This window comes from Pan paniscus, chromosome 12, assembly GCF_029289425.2.
Source record: "Pan paniscus chromosome 12, NHGRI_mPanPan1-v2.0_pri, whole genome shotgun sequence".
Taxonomy (NCBI): Eukaryota; Metazoa; Chordata; class Mammalia; order Primates; family Hominidae; genus Pan; species Pan paniscus.
This window is the reverse complement of record NC_073261.2, coordinates 93,726,359-93,747,747: the sequence shown is the minus strand read 5'-3', so window position 1 is coordinate 93,747,747 and position 21,389 is coordinate 93,726,359. Positions and strand designations below refer to the sequence as shown.

Here is a 21,389-nt window from a genome sequence, read left to right as displayed (position 1 = left end):
AAACAGAACATTTTGGAAAGAGTGAAGAAAACTGAGGAATGCAATATGACTAGCTGAAGAAAGGAAATACTGCCAGCATTGCCCATGGGAAAGATAATTTTGTTGGCAGAAAGAAGAGGTATAAGATCTCAAGGAGAAAGAATTAACTTATCTAACACAAAAATGTGGGATAGAATTTGAGGAAAGAAGAGGTCAGTTCAGACCAAGCAGGGTGACTGCTCTAGTGTTTCTCACCTTCTCTGGAAAGTTACACACTCTGGCCCTTCAGACCCATCTTGCAGTGAATAGAATATCCAGAACTGATGTTGGGTAGCAACAAGTTACACACCATCCACTATGTTCCTCATTCTTAAAAGAGTTGTGGTGGGTGGGAGTTGGTGGAGGAAATATATGAAATCCTGAGTACCCTAGCGTTTCCAAATATGAAGATTTTCCTGATTATGATTTCATTTTTCATTTGTATACAGATGCTTCTTGACTTACAATGGGGTTACCTCCCAACGAACCCATCGTAAGCTGAAAATAATTGTAAATCTAAAATGCATTTAATACACCTAACTTACTGAACGTCATAGTTTAGCCTATTCTACCTTAAATGTGCTCAAAATACATTAGCTTAAAGTTGAGCAAAATAATGTAACACAAAACCTATTTTGTAATAAGTGTTCTGTATCTTATACAGTTTAAAGTGAAAAGCAGAATGATTATATGGGTACTTGATGTACAGTTTCTACCAAATGTGTATTGCTATTGTACCATTGTAAATTTAAAAAATTGTATGTCAGACCATCGTAAGTTGGGAACTGTTTATATTTATTTTGTCTTCTTTGCAATGGTTGCAGAATACTAGGTATTAAACTCTGGTAAATCATCACAATCTATACTATAGTATAGTTTGAAGTAGAATAAATATTTGTAGAATGGTGTTTTTAACCAAGCAGATTCTTTGAGAATATGATTTGATGTCTGAGCCTTGGATCCTATTTTCAGCGTAGGATGCCTGGGGAGTATAGTATTTCCCTGTAATCCTTTTTTTTCTGTAAGATTGGTAGTAATGTCTCCTTTTCTTTCTAATTTTAGTAATTTGATTTTAAAGATTTAACTTTTGGTTTTTTGGTTTTCTCTATTATTTTTTGATCCTCTGTTTTTTAAATTTATACCCTAATTTTTATTTCCTTTCTTTTGCTTGCTTTGGGTTTAGCTTGCTGTTCTTTTTCTAGTTACTTTTGGTGGAAGGTTAGATTATTGATTTGAGAACTTTTTTTTCAATATAGGCATTTATAGGTATAAATTTCCATTGAATCAGGCTTTTGCTACATCCTGTAAGTTTCAGCATATTTTGGTTTTGTTTTTATTAATCTCAAAGTGTTTTTAATTTTGTTGTAATTTCTTCATTTCATTGATTATTTAAGAGTATATTGTTTAATTTCCACAAAATTCCTTTTGTTATTGATTTTGAATTTTATCCCAATTGTGGTTGGAGAACATACTTTCTATGACTTCACTCTTTCACATTTGTTGAGACTTGTTTTGTGGCCTGTCAAATAGTATATCCTGGAGAATGTTTATGTGCACTTAAGAAGAATGTGTATTCTTCTGTTGGCTGGAGTGTTCTTTAAATGTCTGTTAGGTCTAGTTGGTTTATAGCATTATTCAAGTCTACTTACATCTTTTGTGTAGTTATTCTGTCCATTTTTAAAAGTTAGGTATTGACATCTCCAAATATTATTGTTCAATTATTTATTTTTCTCTTTAGTTCTTTCAGTTTTTGCTTCATGCAATTTGGAGTTATTTTAGCTGCACATATATTTGTGATTGTTGTATCTTTCTTGATGGAGTAAACATTTTATCGTAAAAATGTGCCTTTGTTCTAACAATTCTTTTTTTTTTTTTTTTTTGAGATGGAGTCTTGCCTTGTTGCCCAGGCTGGAGTGCAGTGGCGTGATCTCGGCTCACTGCAGCCTCTGCCTCCCAGGTTTCAGCGATTCTCCTGACTCAGCATCCTGGGTAGCTGGGATTACAGGTTTACGCCACCATGCCTGGCTAATTTTTGTATTTTTAGTAGAGACGGGGTTTCACCATGTTGGCCAGACTGGTCTCGAACTCCTGACCTCAGGAGATCTGCCCGCTTCAGCTTCCCAAAGTGCTGGGATTAGAGGCGTGAGCCACCGTGCCTGGCCTGAGTTATATTCTTAATGCCTGTACCAGGGATTACTTAAAATAGTTGATTTTAAGTCTTTGTTTAGTAAGTCTAATATCTGGGCATCCTCAGGGATAGTTTCTGTTGATTGCCTTTTCCCTGTATAAACATACTTTGTTGTTTCTTTGCATTTGTTTGCCCCAACTGTTATTTACTACCTCAGGCAGCTGCAAAATTAATCAGTCATTTCTAGTTGTTTTTTGAAAGACTTTTCACTGAACAAGCTTAGAATTAGGTCAAATAAAGATAGTCTTGCAAGTGAGCTTTTCCAGGGAATCACTAGACTGGGCATATGATGACAGTTTTCCAGAAATGCAGCTTTAAAGGTGTTTCAAACCCATTCTGCCCCCTCCAGTGGCTGCCAGGCCACTAGTTTTCACGAAGATTGCAGGCTCTTGGTATTCAAGGCTACTACAGAACTGGAGAAGAGGGGATTGGAATGGTACAAGTTAAAATGCCATGAAGCTTGCTCTTCTTACCAAGATTTAGCATTTCTCTTGAATAAATGCTTCCTGTATTATTGCAAGTCTTTGGTTAATTTTCAGAGTTCTGAAAAAGTTGGTTCTGACACTTTTGGCCAGTTTTCTAGTTATTTTGTAGTGGAGGGAATTTTCAGATGTTCTTATACCATTACATTTGCTACTGTCTGCCTGTGGAATAGTGTTGAAGGTAGAATCAAGTTCCTGCTTTTTAACTTAGTGTTTCTTGGGTTCTGGGTGGCCAATTGACTAAGAAATCTAAGCTTTTATTTCTTTCTCTCAAAAATGGGCATGTTAATGTATACTACTTGGAATTATTATAGGGATTACATGAGATCATGCATTTGAGAATCAACTGGATAAAAGCTAACCTATATGTTACTACCAAATGGAAGGATACATAAGTTCAAAAGGTAGAAATGGGAAAAAAAAAAGGTTTTATCACTTAGGCCTGTTTTGTGGAAGCAGAGCCACTTTGAGTATTTTAGAGAATAAGTGGTTTACTAAAGGAGTTGAATCTTAACACAAATGTGAGAAGAGCTGGGGAAATGAAGGTATGGAAGAGGGAATCAGAAGATCAAGGCAAGAATCATTGACTAGTCCACTTGAAACATTGGCACAAGTGGGTAAGTCAGAACTTAAGGTAAATCCAAGAAGCCAAATACTTTCAGACATTGAAATGGGACCATGAAGCAGGGGCTTGTGGAGGGATCTATGGACAACCATTATATCTATATAGCTATTAACCCTGTGAGTCCACACAGCAAATGTCTCAGGGGCCTGGGGATGCTGTAGGTCAGCAGAGCCAGCAGTTGGAAGGACAAGGTAGACACACAGAGCATGGGTTCTGGGATCTGCAGAGCATCTCCACATCTTGTTTGTTACCATATTAGACCATGACAACTTTCCAAGAGTAAAGGCTGTTGCTTCACTTCTGCCTTTCAAATCCTTGATAGGTTCTCCTATGATGAACTCTAACATGAAATCAGAAGGAAAAGGGATTTTAGGAAACAGTTTCCAGTTTAAGGAAGTTGACATAGCATAATCCAGTACATATGACTATACAAGGGTTTAGTTGTTTAACTTGGGAATTTACTTATTTGGAAAGTAGCAACATACTAGCAGGTACAGATTATTCCATAGATTGTGTTACATAAAGAAGAGTTTCTGACATGGGGAAACTTTTTAAAATTTCTTCAAATGGGGGTTTAGATATTGAAGCATTCTTACAACATATAAAGTTAAATATTTAATTTAACAAACCTTGATTTGTTTAATAGATGAATTCCTTAGGGGTGATACATCAAATGGATTTTTATAAATTCAACATTTCCCTAATAACAAGTATTAATATCAGCTATATGATAATTTTTAATTGGTTTTCAGTTAACATTGGCACAGAAGTTTTTTAAATCTTAGTTTGTGTTTTGTTAGCCTGATGTCATCAAGGCCATGGGATGGTGAGACAATCAAGGTCACTGCAGATTAAATTATATCATAAAGTCCATGTGGTTCTGAGGCAAGATAGGACAAGTGTACTTCTCTCTGTGCTGGTAAAAGGCTGCTATATGAGGTGTTGTCTGGTTATTGTGTAGAGAAAAGCACATATGCTGTATCAGTACCCTGCTTCCCATGTAATGATTTATTCCAGCAAAGAGATCATGTCCAGAACAGTAGCTGTAATCAGAGCCACCACTATGTTAAGTTTATCATAATCCATGACATTTTCCAGGACCCATTTTTGTTCTGCTCAGTTTAAATGGGTAGGTTAAACCACACACACACACACACACACACACACACACACACGCACACACATACACACAAGTTTTTGATAATGACATCAACCTCTGGTTTACGAGATATGTAGTGTTGCTTTGAGTTTACTCTTTTAATGAGAAGAGTATGTATGCTTCAGGGGCTTTTGCTTGGCCCTTTATACTGTAGTAGCACTTAGTAGAGAATCTGCTGGTTGCTCAATGTATCTAATTCACTGTATACTCACAGTGAAGGGAAGAGAAGGAAACTAGAGAAATCACTACTAGATAGATTCAGGCCCAGATTACTGGGCCTACCATGGGATGGACAGACTTTCATTAACCCAACCACTCATCGTGATGATGTTTTGAGTCCCAAAGGGTTAACATTAAAGAGGTAACCCTAAGAAGATGGGGTATTTCTATTTCCCCAGGATACAATTATGTGGCTAATATTTATGTTACTTCTTTGGAAAATACTAGGGAAGAGCTATGATATATCCTTGTTATGTTATTCCAGAGTCCTTCTGAATGGTATTGGCTTCTTGTTTATTTTTATCTAAAAGGCTGTGAGTCTTTGAAGTGATTCAAAGATAGGAACTGGGTGAGAGACAATGTCTTAGCATGGAGACTCAGGTCAGGCATCTGGTCTCCAAACCTAGAAATTTTTTTCTTTAATATTATACATATCAAGTTTGAACTTCATCAGCTGCCCATCTAGTTTGGAACTGAAGTTTCAGGATCAGTCAGTCACTACTTAAGATCCATGCTAGTCTGACCTAAATATCTGATTATCACTCTGGCCATGCTGATTGCAAATAACTATGCTCATCATGCTTCCAGGTTCAGTGCTATCAGCAAGTCTCTCCCACCCTGGGTTCTAACCACCCCCGTTAAAATCAGGAAGCCCATTTCAACAAAAGGACCTCTAAGCTTTTCCCCAGCTTACACGGAACATCTACCACAGCACTTTTCAAAAATGCTGGTTCTCCCATTTAAAATGTAAAAGGAATATCCTCTGGGCCCTGTTGGGGACATAGTTAGGGGTAGATGAGCAGGTTGCAAGTGATAAATTAACAACAGCCTTTTTGTTCTAAGTTATTGGATGCCTTCCTGTACATTACACAAAGGAATTTCTGGCATCTTAACTTTGTTTAGTTTTGGCCACATTTGAGTCCAGATTTTAGTCAAGCAGTTGAGCAAATAATTTAGAACCATCCCCAGCTGCTTGAGTTAGCACTGCGAATCAAAAATTTCTGATGAATATCTTAATTCAGCCCGATTTAAATTATGATCCTTTTTCTCTCTGGTCTAGCATGGTTAGAATCTCTTTTACCATGTGGTCCCAAGGTTTTCCCCTGTAAATTAACAAAATCAGCTGTTCTTTTTGCATGTTGGTTTATTTTTATGTCTGAAGGCAATGAGGGATGGAAGGGTACAGTCATTATGGTGTCTTTAAGCAAAGCAGCGCTAGTCTTATCAGATATACTCTGCTGGTATAGGAAACTTAGTAGATTTGGAGAACTTCTGTTATTTAAATCCTCCCAAATGTCTCCATTTAAATTCTTGGATCCTGCTCTTTCATAATCAGTGCCCTCTTCTGCTCCTGGCCAGGATGAAGTAACTGGTACTAGACTTACCCTCTTTCTTTAAACAATGGTTGCAGTTCCTATTGCTGTGTAACAAACCTACTCAAAACTTAGTGGCTTAAAACAACAGCAATCATTTGTTTCCCTCTCATGGTTTCTGTAGAACAGGAATTTAGGAAGGGTTTGACTGAGCAGTGGTCTGGCATCACTCACGTAGTTGCAATCAGATGGTGGTGGATCTCAGACACTTGGGGACTGGCTAGGCAACTCTCTTCATCTAATCTCAGGGTCTGTCAGTGGGATTTCTCCACATGAATTAGCTTGGGCTTCTTCACAGCATGATGACTACAGGGAGTAGGACTACTTACCTGGCAGCTCAGGACTCCAAGCGAGGATTCCAAGAGAACCACACAGAGGCTGAGTGGCCTGTTATGCTCCAGCTTTGAAAGTCGCATAGTGTCACTTTTACCATAGTCCCAAGCCCACCCAGAGCAATCGCTAAAGAATATAAAATGATATATAACTGAAAGCCAATAGAGAAAATAAATGGGAGACTAAAGCATACTCGATTAATCCAATCAAATGCCTTTTTTTTTTTTTTTTTTTTTTTTTTTTGGGAGACAGAGTCTCTCTCTGTCACCCAGGCTGGAGTGCGGTGGCTTGATCACAGGTCGCTGCAACCTCCGCCTCCCACTCTGCCTCCCAGGCTCAAGTGATTCTCCTGCCTCAGCCTCCTGAGTAGCTGGGATTACAGGCGTGTGCCACCGCGCCCATATTTTTGTACCTTTAGTAGACATGGGGTTTCACTATGGTGGCCAGGCTGGTCTCAAACTCCTGGCCTCAAGTGATCTGCCCACACTGGTCTCCCAAAGCGTTGGGATTACAGGCTTGAGCCACCGTGTGGAGCCCAAATGCCCTAACATTCACATAGAACTAGTGAAACTGGGCCGGGCACGGTGGCTCACACCTGTAATCCCAGCACTCTGACACTCTGAGAGGCCGAGGTGGGCAGATCACTTGTGGTCAGGAGTTCGAGACCAGCCTGGCCAACATGGTGAAACTCCCTTTCTACTAAAAAATACAAAAATTAGCTGGGCATGGTGGTACATGCCTGTAATCCCAGCTACTCGGGAGGCTGAGGCTGGAGAATCGCTTGAACCTGGGAGGCGGAGGTTGCAGTGAGCAGATCGTGCCACTGCACTCCAGCCTGGGCGACAGAAGCAAGACTCCATCTCAAAAATAAAAATAAAAATAAATAAATAAATAAATAAAAAATAAAAGAACTAATAAAACTGAATTCATTCTACATTCTAATTCAGCTATCCTATAGGAGCAGTATCTACCTACCTTTGATTTTGGCTTTTACCAGGTTGGTAGCTACAGGGAAAAATAAATTCTTTTAGATAATCATAGAAATTTCCTGGTTCTCTGACCTGGGGGATTTAAAACACTGAGTGTTGTTTGCTTTCTTTGAGCTGTCTAGTGAACTTGGAAACAGCCAACTTACCTCACAGTTGTTGTATTCCCTCATAATCTATCACTCAATATGCAAAGCCGTGCATTAGATAAGTGTCTTAGTTCTGTTACTACACATGATAACTTAAGTAATTCTTTCATCATGGGATATCATGGACTACCGGTGTTTAACCCTCTTATGATCACTGCAGGCTTTCTGTCTTCAAACCCAACCAGATCAGATACCAATCACACATTTCCATTTGCCCCAGGAGTACATTGCCTGAAATCATTTCTATACCCAGTTACTATAATGGTCATTGTTTAATTACAGACCACTACAGTACACTGTAACTGGCTAAAGCAGAAAGGAATTTATTAGGTGAATTGGCCTCCAGAATTTCTGGGGTGACGTGGGTACCATACCGTCAGTATCGGGCTGTCAAGAGAAATGCCTTCAATCACGCAGTGAGATGATTTCAGCAAAAATTCTGCTGTGGCTACAGTTTGTGGTTGAATACATCTCTTTATAGGTGACTAGAGTTATAGTTAGATACTTTAATAGCTATTGTATTGATGTTTGAAGAGAGGAATTACATGGATTATATTCTAAAACTTTATGTTTATTTTGACTGGGACTTAAAAGTATTTTTTCTTAGAAACTGTTTTATAAATTCCAGTTTCACTTTCAGATTAGGTCTAAAAGCATACACAACCTGAACTATATCAGAATGCAGAGGAGCCAACATCCAAAGACACTTTTAGAAGTATAGTCTTCTTTTAAAAGAGTTCACAAAAATTAGACTGCTTAAGGAGTATAGATATGCCCAACCTAAAGAAAATCAAATATACAGACTTTCGGATTGCCAACTGATGTATGTTAGGGGCTTTAAAGTCTCATTTTAGCTGCTAAAGGATGGCTTTCCTGGATATGTACATCCATTTTGGCAATGGCTATCCTAGCGTCCTTGGCAGCACCACTGCTGTTTATGTGAAGGCGTGTGTGTGAGGATGCAAAGTAGAGCTACTACTGTGCTTCTCTCTCTATGTTGAAGTTTATCAGAAATGGGATGGTGGACATGGCGGTGGGAGGAAGTTGAGGAGTGGTGGCAACAAGTACACAATTAGCCTGAGTGATGAGGTAGCTCCAAACTGTGGACATATGAGAATAATGCCGAAGTCTGTGCAATGTATTGAGGATGATTTTTAATTTCTAAAGTGAATGGGCTGTCTGGAATCAGGTAGGTCTAGTATGAGCAAGTTTTATCTGTGAAGTAGGATGTAGTTTGATTAAGAGGTAGGTTTTAAGCAATGCCTATTAAGTTGTATGTAAATTTAGATACAATTTAATAGACATTGCTAAAAACCCCTCCTTTATAAATTCCACAGTGATCCCAGGCTCCCCAACCATACCGTTTTGAAAAAGGAAAAACATGCTTTTCATTGCCTTTGGGTAGAGGTGAATGAAAGGTACTGCTCTAAAAAATGGTCACAGTGGCGACACCTGGAGCAGGTAGTGAGTCCACCTGATATCATTAAGTAAACCTCTCTTCGGTGCCTTTCCTTGAGGACCCCAGAGGGCCAGTGAAGCAGTGTTCCCCTTTTATTCCTTGTTCCTTTCTTTTACTTGCACCTTAGAGACATACCTCTTTTTATTACACTTCACTTTATAGCACCTCACAGATACTGCGCCTTTTACAGATGGAAGGTTTGTGACAACCCTGTGTCAAACAAGTCTGTCAGCACCATTTTTCCAACCACATGTGCTTACTTCATATCTCTGTGTTAGCATTTTGTAGCAATTAAGCTGTGCACATTTTTTTTTTAGACAAAATGCTATTGCATACTTAATAGACTACAGTATAGTGTAAAAACAACTTTTTTTTTGTTTGTTTTTTTGAGTCAGAGTTTCACTCTTGTTGTCCAGGCTGGAGTGCAATGACTCAGTCTTGGCTCACTGCAACCTCCGCCTCCTGGGTTCAAGCGATTTCTCCTGCCTCAGCCTCCCACCCAAGAAGTTGGGATTACAGGCAGGCACCTGCCACCACGCCCGGCTACTTTTTGTATTTTTAGTAGAGACGGGATTTCACCATATTGGCCAGGCTGGTCTTGAACTCCTGACCTCAGGCAATCCACCCACCTCAGCTTCCCAAAGTGCTGGGATTCCAGGCGTGAGCCCCCACATCCGGCGAAAAACAACTTTTATGTGTGCTAGAAATCAAAAACTTTGTGACTTGCTTTATTGCAGTATTCACTTTATTGCAGTGGTCTGGGAACAAACCCGCAATATCTCTGAGGTATGCCTGTATTTATTTTGTATCGGTCCTCTTACTCAACCTGTGTCCTTGATGGGTGAAATAAGAAATCTCAAACGTTGAAAATAAAAATTTGGATTGTGTGAGATTAAAGATGTATATGTGCTAAAAAAAAAAATAGTTAATCACTCTTAAGCAATTTCATTATTTCTGTTGTTTCTAGGCAGAAGAAATCCTTAGACAAGAGCTGGAGAAAAAAGAAACGCCTAGTTTATACTGCTTGCTTGGAGATGTCCTCGGAGACCATTCTTGCTATGACAAGGCCTGGGAGTTGTCCCGGTACCGCAGTGCTCGTGCGCAGCGCTCCAAAGCCCTCCTTCATCTTCGGAACAAGGAGTTTCAAGAGTGTGTAGAGTGCTTCGAACGCTCGGTTAAGATTAATCCCATGCAGGTTAGACAACTCATAACCCCCTGCTGCTCTCAGCGCTTGTGCTGTTCTTTGGATTTGATCTTACAGAATGAGTACCCATTTTCTAACCTGATAACTGGTGAGTTTGTTTTTGACAGCTAAGAACTTAGTCTCTAATAGACTTTTTGCTTGTTGCAAACTTGCTTGTTGCAAAAAGTGGATAGGTTTTTTTTTAATTCACTTTCTATTACTTTAACTTTCTGTTTCATTTTGTTATTTTTTTTCCCCTTATCTGTCCTTAACTGACATACAACTATTAAAATTAGGTACAATTTTGAGCGGATATGTTAGGAAGAAAATGAACAAGAGCCAAAATTGCAGACAGCATAGGACTTTGCAAGTATTTGCTGAAATCAGTAATGAAAGAAAAACCTTTATATAAATAGGATAGCATATAGAATGGATTCTTGATCATTTTAAGAAAAACGTGTATTTATATACACACAAATAAATTTAAATGTTTAAAAGTTTTTAAAGGTTTGAAAAAAATAATGCAAAAGGGTCTGGATCTTTAAACTAAGTGACATGATAAATCCATAGGAGTGGACCTAATTTTGAGGGAAAAGAGATTAACCTTATTTTGTACTTAATGATATTCAGTTATCAGAATGTTTTATTATTAGAAATCGTCATTTTTTCTACCAAACTTTATTTATAACTGCCTTCCCATTTCACCAATCAAAGGCACATATAACTGTCAATCATTGCCGTTGAAAAACATGCACACTGATTTGCTGTAATCACCAGTTAAAATACTAATGTATAATTAGTGACTAATGTTCACCAAGCACTTACTATGAGCCAGGTAATTCATTAAGCATTTTGCTAGTATTCGAATCCACATGGTCTGATTCCAGAGCCTACACTGTCTTTTTTTCTTTAATTGTGGTAAAAAACATAGAAAAATTACCATCTTAACCATTTTTAAAAGTACAGTTCAGGGCCAGGCATGGTGGCTTACATCTATAATCCCAGCACTTTGGGAGGCCGAGGGATTACTTGAGCTCAGGAGTTTGAAACCAGCCTGGGCAACATAGTGAGACCTCATCTCTGAAAAAAAAAAAAAAATAAAATTAAATGAAAGTACAGTTCAATAGTGTTAAGTACATTCCCATTGTTGGGCAACCAATCTCCAGAACTTTTTCATCCTGTAAAACCAAAACTCTATACTCATTAAACAACTCCCTGTTTCCCCTTCGTTCCCCATCCTGGCACCTGCAACCACCATTTACTTTCTGTCTTATGATTTTAACTGGGTAACTGTCTTATGATTTTTACTAGGTAACTTGTAAGAGTGGAATCATACAATATTTGTCCTTTTGTGACTGACTTATTTCACTTAGCATAATGTCCTGAAGGTTCCTTCATGTTGTAGCATGTGTCAGAACCTCCTGCCTTTTTAAGGCTGAATAATATTCCATTCTATGTACATACTTCCTTTTGTTTACCCATTCATCTGTTGATGGATACTCGGCTTACTTCCACCTCTTGACTATTGTGAGTAGTGGTGCTGTGAACATGGGCGTGCCGAAATTGTCATTTTTGAACTGGATAACTGAGGGAATGCGTTTTACATTGAAAAAAATCAGAAGTGCGTTTTTTTATGATGGATTGAGCTAATTGCTTACTTTCCGAACTCTGGGTGGTGAATATAATTAGAACTTTCCAAATCAGGTAAAAAGCCTGGAGAAGAGAGTAGTACAGGTGTAAGTACAGAATATCAGCAGAAACTAATGGGTGTATTTGACAGCAAGGATGCTTAGAGTATACTAAGGAATTGGTTTTTGTTGACAGTTTTCTCTAAGTCAGTGGGGGGGTGCTCTAAGTCACTGGGGATGATTTTATCCCCCAGAGGACATTTGGCAACTTATGTAGTCATTTTTGGTTTTGACAATGGGGACGTGTGGGGATATGCTACTGACATCTAGTGGGTAGAGACCAGGGATGCTGCTAAACATCCCATAGTACACAGCACAGCCCCCTACAATAAAAATTATCTGGCCTGTCATGTCACTAGTGCCATGGTTGAGAAACCCTCCTCTAACTTGATTATCACTCTGTTTTTTGGGGGGGCGGGGGGAGGGGTTAGTTTTTGGTTTTTGGTAGAAGGGAGAACTCACTCAATATTGTTTTTAAAATTTTACTTTTCTGAAAAACTGTATCATATCCATGCATATCTTGGAAGCTTCTGCCTAAAGTTTACCCTAACTGCAGTTGCCTTATGAGTGGGGTAAGTGAGTTCCCTCGCTTAGCCTGCCACAATCTCAGTTAAATCAGTGCCAGGTGCCTCACAGACATGAATTGTTCTCTGCAGCGCACAGTCTGTTCTCAACACATTAGCATTATCCTTTTCCTTCTGCCTCGCTGGCAGCTCCTTCTCAGGCTCCCTTGCTGGTTCCTAGGGGTGCCTTAAAGGCTTAGTCCTTGGACCTTTCTTTGTCTGCACTTACTTCCTTGATTTCATCTAGTGCTGGAGCTTTAAGTTCCAACTATACACTGACAACTTCCCAGATTTTATTTTCACTCCTGTTTTCTCCCCTGAACTCGACGCCAGTACTTAACTGCTTACCCGATCTCCCCATTCCTCACTCCAACCTAACATTTCCAGTATCTGAAGTGTTCTCCCCATTCCTAATCCCTCTTCCTCCCAAGCTTATCCTTATCCTCATCCCTATAAATAGCAACCCCATCCAACCTTGGAGTCATGCTTAATTCCTCTTACGCTTATACCCCACATCTAATCGATCAGCAAGTCCTAGCAGATCTGCCTTCAAAATATGTCCAGAATCAGACTGCTTCTTACCACCTCCTGTCATCCTGGTCCAAATCCCCATTGTCTTGCACCTGATTAATTATGTTACCTCCTTATTGGTCTTCCTGCCTTTCTCCTTGCCCCTCTGCCTATTCTCAAAGGACATCCACATTTATCTTTCAAACGCAGGTCAGATATGGTAATACCCAGTCTCTTAATGGCTCTCAAGACTTTCCCCAGTATCTAGCTCCCGGCACTTCTTCCTCCTTCCTCCAATTCTGCCCTTTTCTCACCCCACATTGCCCTCCTTGTTCTCTGAATATGCCAGGCACATTCCTGCCTCAGGGTCTTCCTCTTGCTCTTTCTCTGCCTGGAATGTCCTTCTTCCAGATATTTCATTCAAGTCTGCTCGAAGGTCACTTTCTCAGAGGGGCCTTCCATGATCATTCTATTTAAAATCATACCCCTACCTTATACTCCTGATTTTCCTTCCCTGCTTTATTTTTTTCCATAGTACTTATGTATAGCTTACTTTTTAAAAAAAAGTTCTGTTTTGTCTTCACTAGAATGCAAGGCCTATTAAAGTGCCTTGTACTTATCAGATATTCAATAAATATTTGTTAAATGGGTGAATAAATAGTATCTTCAACTACTTTTTTTCAGTCAAATATATACTAATTGTCTGCCCTGCACATAGCACTGAGCCAAAGAATGAAGACATAGCAGCAGGTCAGCAGATAGTCCCATTTGTACCATGGCAATCTAGTGAAGCAAACACAGACAGAACTAGCTAACAATATGATGCAACAAAGAAAAACCTAGCAATTTATATGTAAAGCACCAGTTATATAGAGGCCAAAGAGAACATTTCTACTTTTGGTAGACAATGAAGAGAGGATGTTGGAGGCGGCTTTGAAAGACAGGTAGGACTAGAATAGGCAAAGGAAGTGCAGTGGTGGGGGCATTCTAGGCAGGTGAAGAGTATGAGCAAAGCTCTAGAAACACAGAGAGAAGTGTGTGGGGGTGTGTGTGTGTGTTGGGGGAACAGAGGTTTGGTGAAGAGGTTAGTTTTTTAGGGTAGAAGGAAGTAGGGAAGTTACAGTGCGAAACCTAGACTGGAGCCAGGCTGTGAAACGTCTTCAATGTGAGGCTAAACTGTTGGGTTTTTTATTTGACAGATAGCCATTAAAGGGTTGATTTCTTTGGAGCTTTGTTTTAAATGAAGGAATGTGGTGTGTAAAGAGGTAATTCAGGAATATTGTTTTGGCAACACTGGCTATAGGAGATTCTAGATGGAGGCTGAGTTAAGAGACTGTAGCAATAGTTTAGTTTTTTGGGTTTTTGTTTTGTTTTTTGAGACGGAGTCTCGCTCTCTCACCCAGGCTGGAGTGCAGTGGTGCGATCTCAGCTTCTCAGCTCACTGCAACCTCTGCTTCCCAGGTTCAGGCGATTCTCCTGCCTCAGCCTTCCAAGTAGCTGGGATTACAGGCACATGCCACCATGCCCAGCTAATTTTTGTATTTTTAGTAGAAACGGGGTTTCGCCATGTTGGTCAGGCTGGTCTTGAACTCCTGACCTTGTGATCCGCCCGCCTCGGCCTCCCAAAGTGCTGGGATCACAGGCGTGAGCCACTGCGCTCAGCCCAATAGCCTAGTTTTTAGCCATGGCAATTCTCAGTGTGGGAGGGGCAATAGGAAGGAAGGGATGAAGTGAGGGAAGTCACAGGGGAGAACTTGACAGGGCTTGCTGGTCTCATTATATAATTTAGAATTAATTATTTACGTAGACAAAGAAATGACAATTGCTCAAAGCAGAGTCACAGTATAAACAGATGTTATGTGAAAATATTTTGGAGCTTCTCATATGGATCCAATTCAGGCGGGCGGTAAACCATGCCAAAATATGCAGGCATTGGATGCTATAATTGTACAGAACTACTACAAGATACAAACTTGAACACTATATACTCATTTTAATTGTGAACCGAGGTTGAACTGTCTGGAGGGAGAACGCCTGTATGCTATGTTGTCTCCTTTAAGACCTGCAATAAAGGGAAAATAGAAAAATGGAATTAAAAAAAATTCTATCCTCTTTTTTAGACATATCCAAAGAATTAGGTTAAATAACAAAATTTAGGCAAACCAAAGTGGTATCTGAATGGCTTCTGCACCTCTTAATAACTTTCTAAAGTCAAATTGGTATAAGAGTAGTTGTATCTGGAAAGGGTTAGGGGGAAAAAGGCTATTGTCCATCTTTTAGATTTAAGCGCATTTTAAAGTGAGAGCTTAAATAAAAACAACTTCTATAAAGTGAGTGAGAGCTCAAGTTTAAAAAATGAGAGCTCCTATACGAAATAGAGGGGTTTGGTCTTATAACAGGGATGGGATGCAAAACTAAATACATTGTCTATGGTGCATTCATTAGAGAACCAAAAGACATGTACCACTTATATTTACGCTTTGGAGATTGCTAGCTATTGTTCACTTATACCCACTTGTTTCATTTTTGCAAGTGACTTCTGAAACTACTTAAATTCAACCTTAGACTTCTGAGGTTTGCGGGATAGTGAAAGCTGAAGAAAATGGGAGGGAAATCTGACCAAATCTCCCAGGCACAATTTCCCAGGCAGAGGCTAGAATTAAAATATACATTCTTATTCCTATTCTTAGGTAGTTATTATTCCTGTTAACACTCTACTTTTATGCAAAAACGTAAAAACCAAAGAAATTACTCAGCTATCAAACCAGTGTGTTTAGCACTGAAAAAGAGAAATATTATATCCTATCAGTTTTTCCATCTCCCACTTAACACACATACAGTTTTCCTTTACTTTTGTCAGTCTCTTCTACCTTTTTAAAAATTTATTTTCCTTAAGCTCCTCCTCAGTCAACCAGTCACTCACCTTTGTGAGATTATATGATACTGTGGACAGTATATGTACAAGCATACCACAGAGATACTGTAGATTCAGTTCCAGGCCACCGCAGTAAAGCGAATATTGTAATAAAGCAAGTCATGCGAATTTTTTGGTTTCCCAGGCACATAAAGGTTGAGTTTATGCTGTAGTCTATTAAGTGTGCAATACTATTATGTCTAAAAAAAAAACAAAAATCATAAATACCTTAATTTAAACCTACTTTATTACCAAAAAAAAAATGCTAATGATTATCTGAGCCTTCAGTGAGTTATCATCTTTTTGCTGGTGGAAGGTCTTGTCTCAGTGTTGATGGCTGCTGGCTGATCAGTGTGATGGTTACTAAAGGCTGGAGTAGCTGTGGCAATTCCTTAAAATAAGGCAACAGTGAAGTTTGCTGCATAGATGGACTCTTCCTTTCATGCGAGATTTCTCTGTAGCATACAATGGTGTTTGATAGCTCTTTAGCCACAGCAGAACTTCTTTCAAAATTGGAGTCAGTCTTCTCTAACCCTGCTGCTACTTTATCAATCAAGTTTATGTAACATTCTAAATCCTTGTCATTTCAACAATGTTTACAACATCTTCATGAGGAACAAATTCCATCTCAAGAAACCACTTTCTTTATTCATGCATAAGAGGCAACTTCTCATTTCTTCAAGTTTTATCATGAGATTATGGCAATTCAACCACATCTTCAGGCTCCCTTCTAATTATAGTTCTGTATTTCTGCCACACGTGTAGTGACTGCCTCCACTGAAATCTCGAACCCTTAAAAGTCATCCATGAAAGTTGGAATCAGCTTCTTCCAAACTCCTATTAATGTTGATGTTTTGACTTCCTCCCATGAATCAGGAATGTTCTTACTGGTGAACATTAGAATGGTGAATCCTTTCCAGAAGATTTTCAATTTGCTTTGCCCAGATCCATCAGAGGAATCACTATGTATGGCGGCTATATACCCTTATGAAATGTATTTCTCAAATAAAACCTGAAAGTCTAAATTACTCCTTGTTCATGGGCTGCAGAGTGGTTGTTGTGTTAGCAGGCATGAAAACATTAATCTCCTTGTACATCTTCATCAGAGCTCTTGTGTGACCAGGTGCTATGTCAATGATCAGTAATATTTTGAAAGCAATCTTTTTTTTTTTTTTTTTTAAGGAGTAAGTCTCCACAATGGCCTTGAAATATTCAGTAAACCATGCTGTAAACAGAAGTATTGTCTTCTGGGCTTCATTGTTCCACTTACAGTCCTCAGGCAGAGTAGGTTTAGCCTAATTCTTTAGGGCTGTGGGATTTTCGGGTGGTGAATGAGCATTGGCTTCAGCCTAAAGTCACCAGGTGTATTAGCCCCTAATAGGAGAGTCAGCCTGTCCTTTGAAGTCAGGCATTGACTTCTCTCTAGCTATGAAAGTCCTAGATGACATCTTCTTCTAAAAGAAGGTGGTTTTGTCTTCCTAGAAAATCTGTTTAGTGTAGCCACCTTCATCAATGGTCTTAGTCAGATCTTCTGGATAACTTGCTGCAGTTTCTCCATCAGGACTTGCTGTTTCATTGTGCACTTTTATGTTATGGGGATGGCTTCTTTCTTTAAACCTCATGAACCATCTCTACTAGATTCAAACTTTCTTCTGCAGCTTCTCCACCTTTCTCAGCCTTCACAGAATTGAAGAGAGTTAGGGCCTAGCTCTGAATTAGGCTTTGACTGAAGAGAATGTTATGGCTGGTTTGATCTATCTAGACCACTCAGACTTTCTCTGTATCAGCAATAAGGCCATTTCGCTTTCTTATCACTTGTATATTCCCTGGAGGAGCACTTTTAATTTCCTTCAAGAGCTTTTCCTTTGCATTCATAACTTGGTTAACAGTTTGGTACAGGAGGCCCAGCTTTCGGCCTATCTCAGCTTTCGACATGCCTTTCTCACTAAACTTAATCATTTCTAGCTTTCTTTTCAGTTGATACATTGTAATGATACATATTTATGGAGTACAATTTTCTGTTTCAATACAGGTATATGTTGTATTATGATCAAATCAGGGTATTTAGCATGATGATCACCTGATACATTTATCATTTCTTTTTGGTAAGGACATTCAGAGGCCTCGCTTCTAGTTCTTCTGTGATCCACAGTCCCTAATCATTTCTAGCTTTTGATTTAAAGTAGGGTATGTGTGACTTTTCCTTTTACTCGAACACTGAGAGGCACTGTAGGGTTATTAATTGTCTAATTTCAATATTGTTGTGTCTTAGGGAAGCGGGAGGCCTGAGGAGAGGGAGAAGATAGGAGAGTGCTGGTCAGTGGAGCAGTCAGAACATACACAGCATTTATCAGTTAAGTTCACTGTCCTATATGTGTGCAGTTTGTGGTGCCCCCAAACAATTGCAATAGTAGCATCAAAGATTACTGTTTGCAGATCACCATAACAAATGTAATAATAATGAAAAGATTCTGGATATTAGCCCTTTGTCAGACGAGTAGGTTGCGAAAATTTTCTCCCATTTTGTAGGTTGCCTGTTCACTTTGATGGTAGTTTCTTTTGCTGTGCAGAAGCTCTTTAGTTTAATTAGATCCCATTTGTCAATTTTGGCTTTTGTTGCCATTGCTTTTGGTGTTTTAGACATGAAGTCCTTGCCCATGCCTATGTCCTGAATAGTAATGCCTAGGTTTTCTTCTAGGGTTTTTATGGTTTTAGGTCTAACGTTTAAGTCTTTAATCCATCTTGAATTGATTTTTGTATAAGGTGTAAGGAAGGGATCCAGTTTCAGCTTTCTACATATGGCTAGCCAGTTTTCCCAGCACCGTTTATTAAATAGGGAACCCTTTCCCCATTGCTTGTTTTCCTCAGGTTTGTCAAAGATCAGATAGTTGTAGATATGCGGCGTTATTTCTGAGGGCTCTGTTCTGTTCCATTGATCTATATCTCTGTTTTGGTACCAGTACCATGCTGTTTTGGTTACTGTAGCCTTGTAGTATAGTTTGAAGTCAGGTAGTGTGATGCCTCCAGCTTTGTTCTTTTGGCTTAGGATTGACTTGGCGACGTGGGCTCTTTTTTGGTTCCATATGAACTTTAAAGTAGTTTTTTCCAATTCTGTGAAGAAAGTCATTGGTAGCTTGATGGGGATGGCATTGAATCTGTAAATTACCTTGGGCAGTATGGCCATTTTCACGATATTGATTCTTCCTACCCATGAGCATGGAATGTTCTTCCATTTGTTTGTATCCTCTTTTATTTCCTTGAGCAGTGGTTTTTAGTTCTCCTTGAAGAGGTCCTTCACATCCCTTGTAAGTTGGATTCCTAGGTATTTTATTCTCTTTGAAGCAATTGTGAATGGGAGTTCACTCATCTGACAAAGGGCTAATATCCAGAATCTACAATGAACTCAAACAAATTTACAAGAAAAAAACAAACAACCCCATCAAAAAGTGGGCGAAGGACGTGAACAGGCACTTCTCAAAAGAAGACATTTATGCAGCCAAAAAACACATGAAAAAATGCTCATCATCACTGGCCATCAGAGAAATGCAAATCAAAACCACAATGAGATACCATCTCACACCAGTTAGAATGGCAATCATTAAAAAGTCAGGAAACAACAGGTGCTGGAGAGGATGTGGAGAAATAGGAACACTTTTACACTGTTGGTGGGACTGTAAACTAGTTCAACCATTGTGGAAGTCAGTGTGGCGATTCCTCAGGGATCTAGAACTGGAAATACCATTTGACCCAGCCATCTCATTACTGGGTATATACCCAAAGGACTATAAATCATGCTGCTATAAAGACACATGCACACGTATGTTTATTGTGGCATTATTCACAATAGCAAAGACTTGGAACCAACCCAAATGTCCAACAATGATAGACTGGATTAAGAAAATGTGGCACATATACACCATGGAATACTATGCAGCCATAAAAAACGATGAGTTCATGTCCTTTGTAGGGACATGGATGAAATTGGAAATCATCATTCTCAGTAAACTATCGCAAGAACAAAAAACCAAACACCACATATTCTCACTCATAGGTGGGAATTGAACAATGAGATCACATGGTCACAGGAAGGGGAATATCACACTCTGGGGACTGTTGTGGGGTGGGGGGAGGGGGGAGGGATAGCATCGGGAGATATACCTAATGCTAGATGACGAGTTAGTGGGTGCAGCGCACCAGCATGGCACATGTATACATATGTAACTAACCTGCACAATGTGCACATGTACCCTAAAACTTAAAGTGTAATAAAAAAAAAATGAAAAGATTTGAAATATTGTGAGAGTTACCAAAATGTGACAGAGACACGAAGTAAGCACACAGTGTTGGAAAAATGGTTGATCTTGTGTTACTTGTATTTCCCTACTTCACCTCATATTGCTTTATTATTTATTTATTTACTTTTGCAACAGGGTCTCACTCTGTCACTCAGGCTGGAGTGCAGTGGTGCGATCTCTGCTCACTGGAACCTTCATTTCCCGGGTTCAAGCAATCCTGCTGCCTCAGCCACCTGAGAAGCTGGGACTATAGGCATGCACCACCACGACCGGCTAATTTTTGTATTTTTTGTAGAGACAAAGTTTCATTATGTTACTCAGGCTTGTTTTGAACTCCTGGCCTCAAGCGATCTGCCCTGCTTGACCTTCCGAAGTATTGGGATTATAGGCGTCAGCCACCATGCCTGGCTTCATACCATTTTAAAGCAAATCCCATACATCAAATCATTTCCTTAAAAACATTTTGAGTATATTTTTCTAAGAAATAGGGAATTTTTTAAAACCGTAATACCATTGCACTTAAAACATCAGTAATAATTTGTAAGAAACTTTTGATTGAGTTTCTGATTTTAATTGAATAAATTTATATCCTTTACTAGAACAGACTGTAATAGAGGTCTGTAATTTAGCAGCATCTAAATCTGGTGAAACATTACAAAAATCATAAATAGAGACAGCATATTTGATATATTTTGTCTTGTTAAAAATATTTGTTGAAGAAAAGTACCCTAAATGGAAGCCAAAAGATACTAAGTGAATATTTATAAGTTTTAATATTAACAAAGCTAGAATTAAAAATGCGTTCTATTTAGCAGAAGTTGCTCTGAGCTTACCAGGTACATCAGTATACTTCGAAATAATATTTTCAATTAAAACTATTGTGTCCCCTAGAAAAGAGTCAATAAAAGCTTTCAACAATTTTAAATGTATAAACAATGAATCTGACAATTAACAATAAGGAACAACTTTGAAGTAGCAGGTAATCTTAGGAAAAAATAAAAAATACTAAGATCATATTGAAAAAATATATTCATTAGTAAAATATCAATGACATGGTATTAGCATAAAATATGACTAAAACACTGATTAAAGCATATGAATGTCTACTCAGAATAATTAATTTTAATTCTGTAATAGATTATGGAAATGTACAAAATTATAATTGTACAGCTTGATTAATGCTCCTTTATTATTTTTTAATGTTCACATAATCAGCATTAAAATTTTTTTACTTTAATGTAGTTT

At 38.8% G+C, this 21,389-nt stretch overlaps 1 protein-coding gene across 3 annotated transcripts in view; it reads left to right on the top strand.

Annotated features, from left to right (window-relative positions):
* TTC27 (tetratricopeptide repeat domain 27) overlaps nt 1–21,389 on the top strand; it is a 194,860-nt gene that overhangs the window by 120,746 nt on the left and 52,725 nt on the right. For all 3 annotated transcript variants that reach the window (XM_003822003.4, XM_034952913.3, XM_063594999.1), the window contains one exon: nt 9,959–10,186. In XM_003822003.4, the coding sequence (XP_003822051.2) occupies nt 9,959–10,186 (228 nt within the window). The remainder of the gene's footprint in view (nt 1–9,958; nt 10,187–21,389) is intronic.